This window comes from Daldinia vernicosa (genome assembly GCF_022497035.1).
Source record: "Daldinia vernicosa strain CBS 139.73 unplaced genomic scaffold F5Y00scaffold_9, whole genome shotgun sequence".
NCBI classification, from domain to species: Eukaryota; Fungi; Ascomycota; class Sordariomycetes; order Xylariales; family Hypoxylaceae; genus Daldinia; species Daldinia vernicosa.
Genome location: NW_025953925.1, coordinates 99,947 through 117,667, shown reverse-complemented (window position 1 = coordinate 117,667; position 17,721 = coordinate 99,947). Strand labels below are relative to the sequence as shown.

General features: G+C 47.9%; 5 protein-coding genes across 5 annotated transcripts; 2 read left to right on the top strand and 3 right to left on the bottom strand.

The window, feature by feature from the left end:
* Nucleotides 1–2,688: 2,688 nt before the first annotated feature.
* On the bottom strand, nt 2,689–4,643 carry F5Y00DRAFT_228914 (ATP-dependent RNA helicase dbp8). Its single transcript, XM_048006694.1, has one exon. The coding sequence runs from the start codon at nt 4,508–4,510 to the stop codon at nt 2,867–2,869; it is 1,644 nt and encodes a 547-aa protein (XP_047867587.1). The 5' UTR covers nt 4,511–4,643; the 3' UTR covers nt 2,689–2,866.
* Nucleotides 4,644–8,377: 3,734 nt separating this feature from the next.
* F5Y00DRAFT_214608 (kinase-like protein) lies at nt 8,378–10,431 on the top strand. Its single transcript, XM_048005556.1, has 4 exons — nt 8,378–8,503; nt 8,563–9,294; nt 9,363–10,024; nt 10,085–10,431. Exons 2-4 carry the CDS (start codon nt 8,632–8,634, stop codon nt 10,224–10,226), a joined length of 1,467 nt encoding a protein of 488 aa, XP_047867586.1. The 5' UTR covers nt 8,378–8,503; nt 8,563–8,631; the 3' UTR covers nt 10,227–10,431.
* A 488-nt stretch (nt 10,432–10,919) lies between these two features.
* Nucleotides 10,920–11,660, bottom strand: F5Y00DRAFT_274569 (uncharacterized protein; the record flags this gene model as incomplete). The annotated part of the gene is made up of 2 exons (XM_048013382.1): nt 10,920–11,133; nt 11,195–11,660. The coding sequence occupies 2 exons, from the start codon at nt 11,658–11,660 to the stop codon at nt 10,973–10,975; spliced, it is 627 nt and encodes a 208-aa protein (XP_047867585.1). The 3' UTR covers nt 10,920–10,972.
* Nucleotides 11,661–11,860: 200 nt separating this feature from the next.
* Nucleotides 11,861–13,846, top strand: F5Y00DRAFT_228906 (uncharacterized protein). Its single transcript, XM_048006693.1, has one exon. It carries the CDS (start codon nt 12,256–12,258, stop codon nt 13,294–13,296), a length of 1,041 nt encoding a protein of 346 aa, XP_047867584.1. The 5' UTR covers nt 11,861–12,255; the 3' UTR covers nt 13,297–13,846.
* On the bottom strand, nt 13,471–17,046 carry F5Y00DRAFT_274567 (uncharacterized protein; the record flags this gene model as incomplete). Its single annotated transcript, XM_048013381.1, has 4 exons — nt 13,471–16,275; nt 16,341–16,556; nt 16,634–16,839; nt 16,895–17,046. The coding sequence occupies 4 exons, from the start codon at nt 17,044–17,046 to the stop codon at nt 13,646–13,648; spliced, it is 3,204 nt and encodes a 1,067-aa protein (XP_047867583.1). The 3' UTR covers nt 13,471–13,645.
* Nucleotides 17,047–17,721: the final 675 nt, after the last annotated feature.

Genomic DNA, 17,721 nt, shown 5'->3' with positions numbered 1-17,721 from the left:
CCAGTCAGTTTGCGTTCTGTTCGCATCTCTTAACCTCATTATGTTGAACCTCCGTCGATATTAAGCATGTCGTAGTAGCTCAAGCTTAGTATGCTTATAGTAGCTAGTTTCCCTTAGTATCGTCTCCTAGGTCCTCATCTAGTATATCCCGCCTGTGCATCGTTTTTCTTATGTCAGAGTAGCGGACATTGAATAGCATGTATTGTATGCATCTGAGACATGTCTGCCCTTTTGGGAATTCTATCATATTTCATGTGCAGATATGTACCTTCGTATATAGGTGACGACGCCGATCACGGCACCATCTTCCCGAACCTATGGATCACTTTGTACATTATGGTACCTGCCTATGTACAGTATATAATCGAGTAATGGGGGAGATTACTGCTCGTGGAACGGCATTACCGTACCCAAGGGACAGGCAAGACAGTCCCAATAGTTGACAGGCACTGGTTAAGCTTACTATAGACAGGGGTTGGGAGCTATGATGCTCTGGTCCCTGAATTGCTATGGGTCTATCCCTACCTATATGAACCAAGTCACGATCCCTGGATCCCTAGGACTATCTGATAATCTCGTAGCAGACTCCAAGCTTGTCCTTATCTATACATTTCATCAATCCAGGTCCGTAACATAACTAATAATAATACGATGAAGCAATCCTCCACGGTGTTCGGCCGACGAAGCTGTCCGTCAGAACCCCCAAAAAGGGTAGGCCTTCCCCATCGACAAATCACTCGGGGGGGGCGTAAGCCATTCCCTTGCCCGCACCGCCCAATGAGAGCCCTCATCCGCGCTGCTGGTATTGGTTATTCCTGAATGCAGTAAGAAATAAGGCTACGGGCAGCCGAAAGACGGGCAAGAGTCTGCGAGATCAGCCCAGGGCTGGTTAATTAATCATATCACATACCTCGAGACCGTCCCAAGTCCGAGTCCTCGGGTTCGAAGGACCCATACATACCATCGTAAGCAATTCCTTCTAGAAGAAATCTTCCATGCATGAAAAATGCTCACCCTCATAAGCCTCAAACGCTTCTCCGGAAACACTTAAGGGGCCAAGTCTCACGCACAATCGTATCCCATAAAACACATGTCATCTAAACGTCAGTTCGTCGTAATCTTTCCAGCCGCGACATTCCTAGGCCCTAAACGCTACCTACGCTCAGACTATCTGCGCTAGGTAGTCGGCAATTTCCTTCCGCGAGATTCGAAAGAAGGGGGCTTCGTCAGAACGACTAAAGGAGCAAGTCCAACCGGTGCGGTCCAGGGACTCGCTCTGGTACGAGGCGGGAGCAAATGAAGGTAAACGCCATAGTGCGAATTTCCGCGTCCAAGCTCTGCAGTCTAGAAGAAGAAAAAAGAAGCCTCAGCACTGATAACAGTGCGGTATGTACAACCAATTAGCCTAGCGTAGTGTATATACCGGATCATATGCCGCATCCACCAGACCAGCCATCGTGCGTAGCGTATGTACCTACGTAGTATTGGTAGGAAGTAAACAAGTAAGGGAGAGAAGCAATATCCGCCTCTTTCGCACGAATACATACGATGTATCTTCGCGCACGGACAGCCCAGGGGTTTCACCGACAAGCCTCATATCCCGTAGCCACGGTAGCGCGGCAGGTTCCCGCGGAAGCCACCGCATTGACAGATGCAGCCCGACCACTAGCAGCGGCAGCTCTCCTCTCAGACCCAAGTCCTCGGGTTCCAGCCGCAGGGAACTACTGGGCGCCATTCCGTGGTCGCCGACTCCACATGGTGTTTTCTCGCCTGCGGTACGTACGGATATTTACTTGCTATGGTTATGGTTGTGGTTGTGGTTGTGGGCTTGAGCTTCGAGACACTGTCTGCTAGGTACCTTATATACAGCTATGACATGGATGGCACGAACGGAGAGTTTCCATATATACCTAGGTAGGTAGGTATATTACAGTTGAACCAGTGCGGCAATTCGACATATCGAAATACCCTCGTATGTACAATACATATGTAAATCCCTTCAACGCCCGTGCTCGCCAAGAAAACCAGAACACCGTAACGCAATAGGGGTAACCCGTAAACCGTCCATTATCCGTGCAGCATTGGACGCAATACATAATCTTAAACTTAGACTTCTTTCTAGAATGCCGGGTTGTGCTTTGACCCCAGCTCAGGCCATTCGGAACCTATGTCCCGTCCCGAGCCGGTTCCCGCGTCAACGGACTGTCCGTCCGCGGATCTAATAGCCTATTGTTTACTCACCGAGAGGCGGGTCGCCTCGTCCCGTCTTGAGGAGCCGTTTATGATGACATTTTAGGTAGTTCGGTCCCGAGTATGAGGAATACCCCTGGTTAGCGATATTAAATGGCAAGTATGAAATTCGTATAATTTAATGACACCCCTTGTGCACTTTTTGGGTTGAACGTGGATGTTTAGACATCTCATGATCCCCTAATTGCCATATCAACCCCCGAAGTACTCAGAAGAGGGGCGAGGAAATGGTGATGGTTTGTATTGATTACTTAAACGTTTGGTAGGTGTCTATGCCCTGTTGTGATAGACTTGCTGACACTAGAGTAAATTCATCCCATTTAGTTTCTTAGGGTTGTAAGTGATTTGTTGAAGAGCGTTTCTATGAATAGCAAATGGCCACTGTCCTGGATGTGACTACATAGTAAAGGGGAAAGCTTCGTTGGTTCTAGTAAGTATCAGCAACATAAAGTCAAATTAATATAACTATGTTTAGTCTTAAGATGTAAGATATTCCGTGCGCGCGTAACAACATAATGGTGATACACGGATGTAAGCAAGATTGAACGACCTTGTAATTATATCTTTCATAGCTGTCTATAGATGGTCAACTCCCCCTTCGATTATGTGAACATGACTACTCGAGTCGCAACTTCTTTCGCTTTCTCTTTCCACCAACTTCCCGATGCTCTTCGATGTTCAACAAAGCCTCCCGCTTCTTCTCTCCCACTTCCTTCATATGATCACGGATAAACCTACTCTCCAGGTTGACCCCTTCTTCTTCCCATTTCTCTAGCTCCTTGCCAATACGGGTCTCTATGGCGTGAATGCGTTCTACGTCCCTCTGCCCGATAAAAGTAACCGCATCACCCTTCCTTCCCGCTCGAGCCGTACGTCCCACACGATGAATGTAGTCGTCGGGGTTTTGGGGAACGTCGTAATTCACTACGAGACTAACTTCTGGAATGTCTAGACCTCTCGAGGCGACATCCGTAGCAACGAGGATTCGTGCTGCCGATGCCCGGAACCGCCCTAAGTTATCTACACGTTGACGTTGTTGTAGTTTAGAGTGAAGAGATGTAACACGGTGATCCAGTAGCCGTAATAGGTGGTGAAGGTACTCTGCCGTCGATGTTCGGTTGCAGAAAATGATGAGCGACTTCTCAATGTTGGCTTCGGTTAAGAGGAAAGCATGTAGATAATACTCCTTGTGGGTAACGTTGACCTGGATATACATCTGATGTAGAGTAGTCGGGACGGCAAGCTTCTGCGTATCGACCTCACATACGAAAGCTGACTCCTTCCCAGGCTTTGGCGGCATGTCCTTCAACGCGCGCACCTCCGGGGTAATGGTAGCGGTAAACAGAAGCGTCTGTCTCTCGCTCGAGGGTGGAAGGACTCCTAAGCATTCTTCGATGTCAGGTAACATGCTCCCGGGCCCACCCGCCGCCAGTAGTCTATCCGCCTCATCCAGTACAACGAATTTGACCCTCCGCAAGCCAGCTATGGTATCCTCACCGGACGAGTTGATATGGTCTGCTAATCGACCAGGAGTGGCGATTACCACGTGAGGTCTCTGGGCCAGAGCAATAGCTTGTGGACGCATATCAGATCCTCCAGTGACTAATATTATCTTTAGAGATTGGGGTGAAGATATCGCCTTGAACTGCTCGTAGATTTGCAAGGCTAACTCTCGGGTAGCTGTTAATACTACCGCATAGATGGAACTTGGGTCCTCGGACCACTTCTGCAAGATTGGCGCGGCAAAGGCAATCGTCTTTCCTGAACCTGTCCTACTCGTTCCGATACAGTCTCTACCCTTGAGAATTTCAGGGATGCAGGCTTTCTGAATACCTGTCGGCCGTTTGATCGCCATATTGGCAAGAGACCGAACGAGCCATGGCTTCAGACTCAGAGACTCGAAAGTCGTATGGCGGTCCACAGGGGCGGCAATGGGGGTATTCACAGGGACAGCCGTTGGTAATAAGCTTTCTGATGGTTTAGTCTGCGCAGTGCCGGCGCTCTTCCGCTTGATCCTGGAGGGTACGTCTATGGATGATGTACCCAATTCGGCGGCAGCGGGAATTAACTCTTCTGATAACTTGCGCCTCTTACGAGAAGTCGCACTGTCAAGCGAGTCGGATTCTGCTTCCGATCCCGACTCGCTTCCATCGGACATGGCTTGGTGCCGCGACGACGACGACGACGATGACGAGTCCAATATTTGATCGTCCGACTCAGACGCGGATGCAGCGGCTACGTCCGCTACGGATGCCGGCATCTTAGTATTAATACGTACGTAGTCCGTATATAACCGCTGTTTATTTTTTATTTTTTACCTCTTCCAGGAAGACGCATTAATCGACACACATCTAAGCGCTTGAGAAGAGAAGAAAAAAAAAGTTGAAGTCAATACCGAGCAAAACAGGGGTCAGGATGTGGGGAAAGATTAAACATTTAGACCAATGAACTACTGCGCCTTAAAGGTACCTAGTTACGCTAAGTAAACGCGCGGCTGTTGGTGCAATCGATTGCTCCATTGCCAGATTACCTTTTCGATGGGTCCATTCTTATTACATTCTTATTACTCCTACGGCAGCATCGATTGGACTTGTTCCCTGCATCAAAAATACGTGATCGTAATGCGGGAAAGTGGTACTTGAGTACATTAGATACCTACCTGATATGTACCTACCTGATATGTACCTACCTGATATGTACCTACCTGATATGTACATACATTAGGTACCTAAGGCATCTCCACATCTCCACAGCTCCAGCACCCATTTGCTGCACCCTGTAACCTGTAATTCATGCTTGATGCCCTATATTCCCTTAATCAAACTCTCAATTGTTTTTTTCTTGTCCTTGATGTTTCAAGTGATAGATGGGGTCATCGGGAAACCGGAAAAATGTGACTACCGAATTTTGCGGCCGTTAGCGAGCCGGGGAAGAGCTTGTCGGCGTTTTAAGCCCAGGTCTCGTCTTCCAGGTCTTGTCAAGACATTCCAGCCCTATGTTGTGATAATGTAATCTCAAAGCCGAGCCTCAAAGCCGAGCATATCATAGTATCGCCCCAAAGGATTTCGGCCAAGATATAGCCAATCTCTCGTCTCGAGCGCTTGGCAAACCTGGGCAGGGTCTAGACGGGAAGGCATCTTTCCATCCTTGTATACATGCATGTGCTATGCTATGCACATGATATTGCCCCTGACCATAGCTGGCAGCTGGTTCACCGAAGCCTTGCTGCAAGAGAGAGGTCGATTTCGCGAGCCAAGTATGAACACAGACACTGCATAGGGGCAGAAGGACAGAGGTGGGTGGACGTTGAGATGAAAATTGTGCGAGAAGACTTACGAATGCATCCCATCCCTCGCGTAGTCGAACCACCATCGTTCAACCTCGTTGTTATGCACGAGAAGGCATCACGATCGGGCACCGGTCATCCTTTGAAGCCTTTGGACCCCAATGTGCAAAACTCCAAATGGATTATGGACTTCCGAGCCAATCTACTCTAGCTTCGTGTCGCTATCAAGAATTGGGGTCTATGCCGTTTAACCCCAAAACTGGACCCCAACAGCCCTTTGCAGCCTTGGAGCTTCAAGCTTTAAGCTCTGAGCTCTGAGCTTTGAGCTTTGAGGTACCTATGCCCTATGCCCTATGGTGCGTAGTTCCACAGAGTTGGGGTATTCGGTCTAGGGCTACAAGGTAGCTCATACGTGACGGCGAGCTATCCCTCCAGCCCCCAAGTCGGGGGGTTTCATACAGTATCTAGATGAGCACAGTCTCACCTCACCTTCGCGCAGTGCCCGCAACGGTACATAGCGCTCGACATGTACATACATCAGACTGTACATACATGTAATACATACGTAGGTGGTTGACAATAGCTACTAGCTTACCACCCAAGTACGGAACTACCTCATCCTCGCTAATCCTTCCTGGGTGCCGAATCCCGACTAAATTTGAGATAATCTCGCCTACTCCGAGAAATAGTGAGAAGTAGTGAGAAGCAGACGCATTGGCGGTCGGCCTAATACAGTCTGACACAACAACCGGACATGTCAGCAACGACGAGACCTGCTCGAGTCTTGTCGAAACATTCTTCGACAATGAAATTCCACGACGATGAGTGGTGGAGGCGGGACTAAAGGTGGATCAGTGATGTGTGGACAGGGTGGACAGCGCTCCCCCGGTCGAGCTGGTCAGGGGTCTAGTTGGAGGTTGCAATGTCCCACGATTTGATTCCTTGGGACCCGTAGTCCATGATCGGTCGACCATTAAGTCGACCATTAATTCGACCATTGAGATGATATTGAGATGGTACTGTACGACTTCAGGCCAACCCCTTGCGCGCAACAGCTGCTTTCTCAGACGGATGCAGACGAATGTACATAGAGCAGATGTTTTTGATTGACCATTCATTCCATTCATGTGGATGATGATCATTTTAGACCCGAGCGTCGTCACATCTCAAGATGCTGGGGGGTTAAGCGGTTCTAGTAGGTACCTACGTACTTGAATATTAGGTACATGAGGTATGAAACTAGGCATGCCTTTTTTTTCCTTTTCATATTTTCATATTTCCTAGCATATATCAAAAAGCCTTGTTAACCGCCAGACAACCCGTTTTGTACGAATATTGTAATTCGAAACTACGCCAGCATCCCCCTAACCCTTTTTCAAATAGCTGCCTTACGGGGTGCAGCTTCTAGGTTAGGTATATCCTAGGCTCGGGCCGGTCTTGATAAACTTGGAGACCTAAACTTGGAGACTTTCATGTACCTATCTCTGTTTTAGCAACCCCCACTAGGTACTACCATACCTAAGGTTAGGTACTTAAACCACCTTTTCGATACTTCGATATCGAACTTATCTTGTGGTACCTCTCTGCCTTAAACTTGCTCGTTACAAAATCTTTTATATCTGCTGCTCACACATCCACGCATCCACACATCCACGCTTTCGTTCAGCGCATGCGCGTAGGCATTATTGGTCCTACTTAATACACATTAGTCTACACATACAGAAGATAATACACATACATGCACGACAACTACTCTTCCTACATCCGACTGGCAACTAACTATCGACTAGCAACTCGCAAGTCACCAGTCACCAGTCACCAGTCGCATTAACCTAACTTGACCCATTTCACATCAATTCGCTCGTTTATCGCCCAATCTACAGGAATTTGGCGCTGAGGACCTGGTCCTGGCATGGTATTGGCATGAGAACCCGCATCAAGATCCCTGTAATCAAGTCTTGTTTCTGGTTCATCCGCCCCGTCTTTTTTCATCATTAACCAAAAGCCACCCACCACTCAAAACCGCACCGAACCCCCAGGTCTTAGCGGGACAAGCCAAATACCTTAAGGTAGCCAAGGTAGCCAAGGTTCACCAACGACAACTCAAAGATTCGGGTCTAATAACTTACCTATCTAACTACCTACCTAACTACCTATTAACTACCTACCTACCTTAGGTCCTCGTCGTCCAACGTCCAGCCAAGTCTTTCTCCGCTTCCTCGAGAGGAAACTAGATATTCTACCTACCTCTTATACTACCTGACTATATACATACAACCACATAAACCTGGACTGCTGGACAGACTACTGGGCATCCAACATTTGTGCAGGGGTTTACGCGCGGCACACAAGCAAACCGTCTCCTCCACACTCGCTCGGTTCTCCCCCCCCACGAACCCACGAACCCATCAACGATTCGATTTGAACATTTTCATTTTTTCTTGTCAAAGTCCAACTTCTGATTGCTCTAAAATTCTTTCGTTTACTTGATACGATTCCGAATACAATACCATACAATACAATACTACCATAATTCTTTCGTTTACAAAACAGTGCCACCAACGGATTTGGCAATACGTCACTCAAATATATTACCTGCGGCGCTGTGTGACCTCGTTTGAGCATAACCTGGACATATCTGGACATACCTGGACGAGTCGTGTCGACGGACTGTTACATACAGCCAGCTTCGGCCCTTTTATTTATTCTTTGTACTCGATCAGCCCGACCGCCTCCTCGGCAAACTACACCACGACCACGCACTCACCCACAGACTTGCTGCGCAATCTGTGCTTTGAATACCGACCTACCACAAAATGCCCGATCACGAGAATCCTCAGGCTTCTGAGCCCGTAATCCAAAATGTAATTGTGCTCTCCCTATCTCGGCTTCGCCCTCGTTAGCTCTATCTTCTTTTTCTCCAGACATCTCTCCAGACATCTGTACTTTTGTTTCCACCTACGTCCAGCAAGCTTCCCCGCTCCTGTGCCCTGTGCCTGCGATGCTAACCGACTTTTGCCATGAAGGTTTCAACTGCAGCAACTCTCGATGCTGCTGTCAGCACCCCTCCGCCTGCCCCGACGCCTATTCCCATCATGTCTTCCTCCCCTGCTCCTCTTCGACCCGCGCTCGGAGTCGGCAGGCCGAGTGGCGGACGAACACCGAGATTAGGCCTGGCTATCCCACCATCTCCTAATGTTAAACCGGTAGGCGCCGCAGGCGGTCCCTCGCGGCCTCAACTCACTGTACATGTCGCCACTCCGATGGGTAGTACCGTCGCGCCGTACGAACAACATCGTCCTACAATTCAGCCGGGACAATCTGCGAGCGGCGGTAGCGAAAGCAGCGCGGCGCACTCGCGATCCGGTAGCTTTGGTCCGCTCGACGGAAGAGCTAGCAACCCTACATCCGCAGGTTCCCAATTCTCCGCCCTATCGTTTGCGTCGCAGTATGGCATCGGTTCGAGGCCGCAGGGCACTCCGGACCCCATATCTGCCGTCGGTTCTATCTACTCGGAGAGAAGCGAAGGGGGCATTGGCATGGAGCGGGACAACAGCACGCAGGGCCTCGAGGATAGCTTCGATAAGCTGACTCTGGAGAAAGCAAGAACTGCCGACGTAGATGAGCTCGATGACAACGGCTGGAGAATCGCGAGCGCAGAAAACAGAATTGTCGAGTTAGGTAGTCTAGGCGAGGGCGCTGGTGGTGCTGTCACACGATGTAAGCTGAAGGGTGGGAAGACGGTATTTGCATTGAAGGTATGCCACCTACTTTTTATCCCCCGACTTTAACAGGAGCGCGCATAGGTTGCTAATATGCTTCTTAGGTCATTACTACAAATCCAGACCCGGATGTTAAAAAGCAGATCTTCCGCGAAATCAACTTCAATAAGGAATGCGCATCGGAGCATATCTGCCGATACTACGGTGTTTTCGGCGACCCTGCTACAGCTACTATCTCTATCGCCATGGAGTTTTGCGAGGGCGGATCCCTCGACAGCATCTACAAGGAAGTAAAGCGACTTGGCGGCCGAACAGGCGAAAAGGTCTTAGGGAAGATTGCCGAAGGCGTCCTCCGAGGTTTGACTTATCTCCACAGCAAAAAGATTATCCACCGAGATATCAAGCCGTCGAATATTCTGCTTTGCCGCAACGGCGAAGTCAAATTGTGCGACTTTGGCGTTTCTGGCGACTTTGGAACCAAGGGTGAAGCTAATACCTTCATCGGTACGAGCTATTACATGGCACCGGAGCGTATTACCGGTCAGAGTTATACTATCACGTCGGACGTTTGGTCGACCGGAGTAACGCTCCTTGAGGTGGCTCAGCACCGATTCCCCTTCCCAGCTGACGGAACCGAGATGCAACCCAAGGCAGGATTAATCGATCTGTTGACCTACATCGTCCGACAACCGATACCTAAACTAAAGGACGAGCCGGATGCCAACATATTCTGGAGTGATAGCTTTAAGTATTTCATCGAGTGCTGGTAAGTCACCCAAATCTGTTACCATTAAGAAAAAAACATTCATATCTAATGCATGAATAGTCTCGAGAAAGAACCAAACCGTCGAGCAAGTCCATGGAGGATGCTTGAGCATCCCTGGATGATGGAGATGCGGACAAAGAGGGTTAACATGGAGAGATATCTGTCCCAGGTCTGGGGATGGGACGAGGAGACGAAATCCTAAACTAAAAAGAGTAACCCGAAATAAGCGACCTCTAATCCGTCCACCCAAGGCTAAAGCAGCTTCCAGGCACCGAAGCCTATTATGATACCCACATGACCACATCCGCGCCCATCTAAAAGGCAGACGAATAGCTAACACTACCTACCTACCGAACGTCGCTGCGCACTACCGCCAGCAAGCCATAATTACACAACATCTAGACTGCCAGTATTGGAAGGGAGGTTTGCCTTCTTACTTATTACGCCAAGGAACATTACTGGGATACCCGGAAAAGGGGGCAAAGCGGCCGGAGGAGGCAACGTATATCACTCGTATATATAGTCACACATATACTTATGGAGTTTGGGATTGAAACCGTAAGGTCTACGGGACTGATTAGGTACACATTGAATAAATATGCTCTCAAGTATTAAAGATGCAAGCACATTTTCATCGAGATATGATAAGTTGGGCTTTTAACCGTTCGTCGAGTGGTATGTTTTGAGTCGGTAACTACTTCTTGAGTGGGTGGGTGCTTTTGTTGTTCCGGGCAGCGGCGAGACATCAAAATTGCTAGCAAGTCCGGGCTATGCTCCAATTGATAGCCGGGCTATATTTCCACTTTTCGGGATCACGTGATCCGGGGGGTACGTATCATACCCCGGATAGCAACGCCCTCCCAGATCCATATAACCAACGTCCTTCCTTGCAACCGCCGGCTGATTTTCCTCAATTGTCACCATCAGAATTATTAAATTTTGGTCATTTTATACATTCCAGTTCCAATTCCCCTCTATCATATTAATCAAATCATCGCATCTATTGCGTTCCTCGCACTCTTCGTCAGAATCGTACCATCCGTCTAAGTCAGGAACCCAATGGTAGTTCGGGTCGAACGGACGGGCGGCATAATGTCGAGCCTCTGCTTCTATATATGCATTGTTAGTTTAACGAAATCTTGCTTTTGGTAAGTAACAGGGTTTACATACCCTTTTCCCAGATCTCTCCCAGACCTCGCTTGCTGACTATGGCCCGGGCCGGGATGCGGTGTAGGAATAAGAATTCGTGGGTTGATGCCGGATGAACAAAGCCTAACGTAGCCTTCAGCGAGTCTACGTCGAAGAGATATGTATCGGGTGGTAGACGCGTTGTGTCTATCTCGTAAATATCGACTCGGGATTGTGTTGCCCCGCGTTGCTCCGCCCAATTACGAGCATGTTGCCTATTACTAAATACTGATAGAAAGCAGCTTGGTTGGCGGCTCCACCAGTTGATGTGTTTTTCGATTGCTTGCTTCAGCTCTGGTTCATCTCTGATTATACGGGTGCTGTCCGACGCAATAAGATCTCCTGTAGATGGACATCGTCGAGATTGGGTGCCAGAGTGTATCACCCTCCAAAGCGTCTTTGGAGGATGAGTACACTTGTACGGGTTGAGATTCCAGGACTCAGTCATGTCTTTGAAGATATAGTCATCTTTCGAGGATGGGATGCTCTCAGCGACAGTGAAATAATGTAGATACCTCAAGTAATTCTGGGGGAGTTTATGTGTCACTGGTTCATTGGGCGGCACCGTTACACAACAGAGCTGCCCTATGCCGACGTTCCATTCGTCACATGTATAACCAGCGAGTTCGATAAGTCATGTCAGGTCAAATAACCGTATAGACTTGACCTGCTCAAGTCAGATCAGTTATATGGACTTACAGGGCTTACCTGATTATATTTTCGGACTGGCTTGAATGCTCTTATGAAGCCACAGCCTTCGCCACGTCAGCCACAGTAAATACACCAAATCACATAGGTATCATCAAAATTATATACGTACGTACATTGAGGATGTACGTACCTGCTACTGCTACACAAATAAAAAAATATTTACGATCTATCCAAGCCAGGCCAGGCCAGGTCAGGTCCAAGTCAGGTCGAGCTATTGATTGACTCGTCCAGTTATACAGTATAACTGGACTGACGGCTTCCCGCTTACAACCATGATACTTCTGAATACTTCTGAAAAATCGAATCGATAGTGGTATGGACACTTTGATATCATGAGCTCCCGTTGTGTTCTCTGCCATCGATCTTTCGGTAGCGACGAAAGCCTGCAGCAGCACCTACGCGACTCCCCGGTTCATGCCCTATCCTTTGACTGTAACGACTGCAGTCGATCTTTCGATAGTGAAGAGGCGTTGCAGCAGCACTTACGCGACTCTCCGGTTCATGCTCCGTCCTTCGAGTGTGAGACCTGTGATCGATCCTTCAGCAATGAGCAGGCATTACAGCAGCACCTACGCGACTCCCCGGTCCATGCTCCGTCTTTCGAGTGTAAGGCCTGCAATCGATCTTTCAATAGCGAAGAGGCGTTGCAACGACACCTACGCGATTCCCCAGTTCATGCCCCGTCCTTTGACTGTGACGACTGCAATCGATCTTTCGGTAGCGAAGGGGCGTTGCAGCAGCACCTGCGGGATTCGCCAACGCATGCTCTGACCTTCGACTGTGAGACTTGCAATCGATCCTTCGGCAGCGAGGAGGCTCTAGATCAGCACCTGCAGGACTCTCCGGTCCATGCTCCGTCTTTCGAGTGTAAGACCTGCAATCGATCTTTCAATAGCGAAGAGGCGTTGCAACAACACCTAGGCGATTCCCCAATTCATCCCCCGTCCTTTGACTGTAAGACTTGCGATCGATCCTTCGGCAGCGAAGAGGCTCTAGATCAGCACCTGCGGGACTCTCGTATTCACCAGAAGGATACCGAAACCCCCTTGGATGTCTTTTTCCGCTCTTTCCCAGCGTTCGATTATAACCCTTCTCTCCCTCCAGCAACTTCGTATGCCAACCTACAGAGACAACAAGGATGGAGCCGCGGCAGCGCCGCGTCGGACAATGCGTGGGATAGATATCAAGACGCGCTGCAAAGCGAGCTGCAGCTGTGGTACGGTGCAGAGGACGATTTGAATGCGTGGCATGCGCTCTGTCGCCCGATCGGTGTCGAGCCGCTTCCGAAAACATGTGAGCAATGTGAGGAGGTAGGAGACCCTGCAACGAAAATCGGTGGATTCACGCTGACGCGGGTAATAGGCTGCACGTAAGACACACGTTAATATCGTTGATTTGATCGAATGGAGACGAAGTGGGAGGGAGGAAAAGGTTCAGACCTTCCGTAACGTAGAAGAGCTGCGAACTTATACCAAGGAGACACGCAAGATATTTCGCAACACGTTGGGCCAAGGAGGTGATGGTAATGTTGTATTGAGACACCTGCTTCGAAGGATCTTTTGAGAGAGTTATGAAAAGCTCGAGTAGGGGGTATACTGGAGATCGGGTTTTCTAACCCGTTATAATTTCGAAGGCTCGCTTTGACAACGTCATTGAAGAGGAAAAGAAAATAGTAAGATCTTGTTAAGATGATTCCCTTTGGAATTCAACATCATCCGCAACTCAATCATCTCTTGGATGTTCTTCTGCGTACCGCCGTATCAAATTGGCCACATCGGGGTGTTGTTCTTCCTCTTCTAGCGTTTCGATCGCTCCATCATAACCGGTTTGCCCCGGCCTACTACTAAGAGCTCCAACATTCAAGAGAAGGTGAACTATGTCAAGTCTTCCATAATATGCCGCCAGGTCTAGCGCACAATTCCCATACCTATCAGGAGTATTAATGGAAGCTCCCTCATATATCAATAAAAGCACGACATCCATATTGCCTTGGGCAACAGCACACTGCAAGGCCGTAAATCCATCCACCATACTTCCAGGGGTGTTAATGTCTGCGCCTTCCTCGATCAAGAACTGTATAAGATTGACTCTATTCGCTTCTTCCCCCGCGGGAACTTCCTTCCAATCACATGCGGCTCGGAGGGCCGTTTTCCCAAGAAGGGGATCCGTTTGCTGGTTAATGTCGGCACCTTTTTGTAGCAGCTTTTCGACTAAAGCTTTATCGCCAAGATATGCTGCAAGTTGAATAAGACTTCCCACAAGACGATGCTCGAAATATTCGATTTGTGCATTGGGATTTATACAAGACTCCAGGAGCCTTTCGATTAACTCGGGCGGTCCTCTATGACGAATCAAATTTGACAGTGCGATGTCATCTTGATCCAGTAAACCGTGATTGAGAAGTAGTTCGAGTGCCTTAATCTTTTCCCTTCGGGTTTTGGCTTGCTTTTCATTGGGGCAATTCCGGCTTGATGAATAGAGACAAGCTTCCCATAGACTACTGCTGATGTTATCAGGGGGTAGCAGGTCCAATTTCGGCAGAAATAGCCCCATCATATTTAATAGAGAGCCATTCGCCACGTATCTCTCGAGTAGATGGTACAAGAATCGGAATGCGTCTGGGTCGTCTGGATGATGCCTTAAAGTCGCATCACGGCTGACCAAGTATCCGAACATTTCGCAACTCGCTGGGCCAGAAAGCTCCCACCGTTTGCAAGGACAGACCCACAATCTCGGGCAACAGATGCCAGTAGTATAGCTTGCTAATGCTATGACACTCATTTCCATATAAGTAACTTCTGCGTTGATGTTTACTCCTGAATCTAACAGCCAGTTAACTGCATCATAATTGTCAAACCGCGCAGCTAAAGATAACGCAGCAGCGCCATATCTTCCTACATCAGCGCCAACTCGTTTAAGGACTTTTAACATGTCGATTCCCTCTTTCTGAACACCAGCCACCAAGACGTCTGAGTTTATGCTTGCTCCTGATTGAAGGATTAACCTCAACACTATATCAAAGCTCTCTCCAAGGCGATGAACATCCGGTTTTAAGACTAGGTGTCGGAGAAGATCGTCGATATCTAGACTATGATATCTAGATTTATAACGCTTTAACGAAGGAAGGTTTGGATCCACACCTAATTCAAGAAGTCTTCGAATAATGTCTATGTTGATATGCACGTCCTCTATATCAAATATTCTATCATTTATGACTTGCTGGAAGAGAACCAACTCCAAGGATGGTTTTATCTCGGAATCGGACATTTCTGGTTGCGAGTATACGTATTCGCGAAGGGGTTCCTCGCCTCGCAACGCCGAGATACATATATCTGGTTGAAAAAGGTGTCCTGTGGTGCCAGTGCTATATGGAGCAAGTTCAGAGAATAGACTTTTGTCCCAGTAATAAGTCTTTTCTAAGGTCGTGGAACACCATTCCCCAGGGAGATCGTATGCCCGATTATCGATGGTAAAATCGGTTACCCACGGTAAGTCGACATTTGCACCACAATCCAAAACCATTTTTAGTATTAGGCGTTGGGACTCGTTCTTGAGACTAACACTGACTATAGTGGGCTGCTCACTTCTGATTTCCTTGGGAAAGCCTGGTAGGTTTGGATAATCTCCGTCTGTAGGAATGCGCAATTCACCCTTTACGAAGGCGAGGATAAGTATCTGAAAGCTCGACGCGTTATGTATAATCTCGCGGTTTGCGTCACACGCCCTTAGCAGCAACTGCACGCATTCTATATTGCCGGTAGCCGCGGCTTCAACGATAACGGGATACTCTCTGAACCTTACAACATCATCAGCACGAATGCCGATGTCGAGTAGATCCTGAACGACATCAAGAGCACCCATAGAGGCGGCAAAGGAGAGGTATAAAGCCCCATTAGGGAGAATCCATTTCCTATGCTGGAGTCCAGCCTTTATCAATGAAGTGAATGTATCGTGGTAGCGGGATATACCGGCACACTCAGTTAAATGTTCCCATATGATCCTGAGAACAGTGAGATCTCCTTGGAATAATGCATCCAGAATTGCTTCGGGAATTTGACTGGATAGAAGTTGGATAGCTCCGGTAAATAGATTGCGATCTCGACTAGAAATGCCGCAATGCAAATTATTAGAAGCTAAATAAACGACTTTGGCCAGCAGGTGATAAGCACAGATATCTGGTGTAAGTACCGAAGATGAGGGCATACTGCTCAAGAAGTGCAATCTGGTGGAAGGGAATGCGGCTTTCCAGATCCTAAATGAATCTATTCCGAGTCTAGTGTCAATGAGAGTCCTCAAAGAGTCAATATCAACCGGGAAGTTTGTGTTGCTATCGTGTGGAGAAGTTGTAGTCGCTAATATATCTATTAGTTGGTTGCGTGGGGGATACCTAATAGAGCAAGGAGTTCAAGATACATACAAAACATTCTATAGTTGAACTTGACCCATGGAATTCCATTTAGGGCATTTTCGATATTAGGAGGTGATATAACAGGAGCTGTAGATGAAGAGGTTGAGGGCTGGGATGAGGAACCCGTTGATTGTCGAGGATCTGTTGCTGGAGAATGGGACATCCGAGATCCGGTTGGTGATGGTGTCCTCAGAACAACATCCATCGGGAGCGTGGCATCGCCATCTATTAGGATACATTAGCCCTGTATGGCCTACCGTTGTAACCGTTGACGTTAGTATATATCAAGATATCTTACTCACCTTGACCTGTATCCGGCAAAGGCCCTGACCTTTTAGTCTCCTTTATCACGTCCTTCCATATAATCTTTCTATTCTTATGATAGACCACGGTTGGTATATCTTTTCTGTGAATAAGATAATTTCGGTATATTCTCGGCCAGTCGCCTTTCTTGAGCCTTTTGCTTAATTTGAGCTTATTCCGGATGATTTTTTGGAAAGCTTTTTTACTATTGGTCTTGATTAACAAGCCAGATAGACCAACAAGACTGGTCAGGTACTTACGTGATGCGTGGACATCCGAATTCTCTCTCCATAATTTCCATCACTTCTTCGGCAGTTTTATTTTCGACTGCGTAAAGACGCTCGATTGTATGCTTATGCTGTAGCCATATATCTCCAGTAGAGTCCAGAGGTGACTTTTCGAACGATGACATGATGCCGATATATTACAAAATTAGGTAAACAGAGTTTTGATGGAAGAAATAAAGCCAAGGTGTCTATTCAAGGATAGCCGTTGTTGTAGTTAAGGAGGGCTGTGAAGTAAGCACTTTGGTATTTGAAGGAGAAAGTTGCAATTTAAACCGACGGAGGCCCTGGGTAAGATACATACCAGGTATGTACCTTGTAAAGTAACTTGGGTATCACAGGTTGGAGATAACCTTATGCATTATCTACCTACCTACATGTAAAATAGGCAGGCACCTAGTACACAAGTACCACCAGGTTCAGCTGAGGTTGTCGATGATGCAGGTCCGAGTTGTCCAAAATCTCCCTTCACCCCTTCCATAATCCCCTTCCATAATCCCCTTCCATAATCTCTCTTGCCTATTGTTCCCAGATGTCGTGACACACAGTACACTAGGTAGTTGGTACGTAAAAGACACAAGCTCGCCTTTCCAAAATCTCCTCCTCCATAATCCTCTTCCCCATAATCTCCTCTTCAAGCTTCATTTTAAAATTTTACGATTGGATACCTTACCGTGCTGAATCGGCTATGCAGCATACTAGTTAATAACCAAAGACACAATTTCTCCTTTCCAAAATCTCCCCTTCCGAAATCCCCCCTTTGAAGATCTCTCTCCCGAAATACTCCTTTACATTATTCAATG

Coding starts and splice junctions, on each gene's coding strand:
- F5Y00DRAFT_214608 (XM_048005556.1), top strand. CDS start 8,632: ATGTCTTCCTCCCCTGCTCCTCTTCGACCCGCGCTCGGAGTCGGCAGG. Junction 9,295..9,362: donor AGACGGTATTTGCATTGAAG/GTATGCCACCTA, acceptor TATGCTTCTTAG/GTCATTACTACAAATCCAGA. Junction 10,025..10,084: donor AAGTATTTCATCGAGTGCTG/GTAAGTCACCCA, acceptor ATGCATGAATAG/TCTCGAGAAAGAACCAAACC.
- F5Y00DRAFT_228906 (XM_048006693.1), top strand. CDS start 12,256: ATGAGCTCCCGTTGTGTTCTCTGCCATCGATCTTTCGGTAGCGACGAA.
- F5Y00DRAFT_228914 (XM_048006694.1), bottom strand. CDS start 4,510: ATGCCGGCATCCGTAGCGGACGTAGCCGCTGCATCCGCGTCTGAGTCG.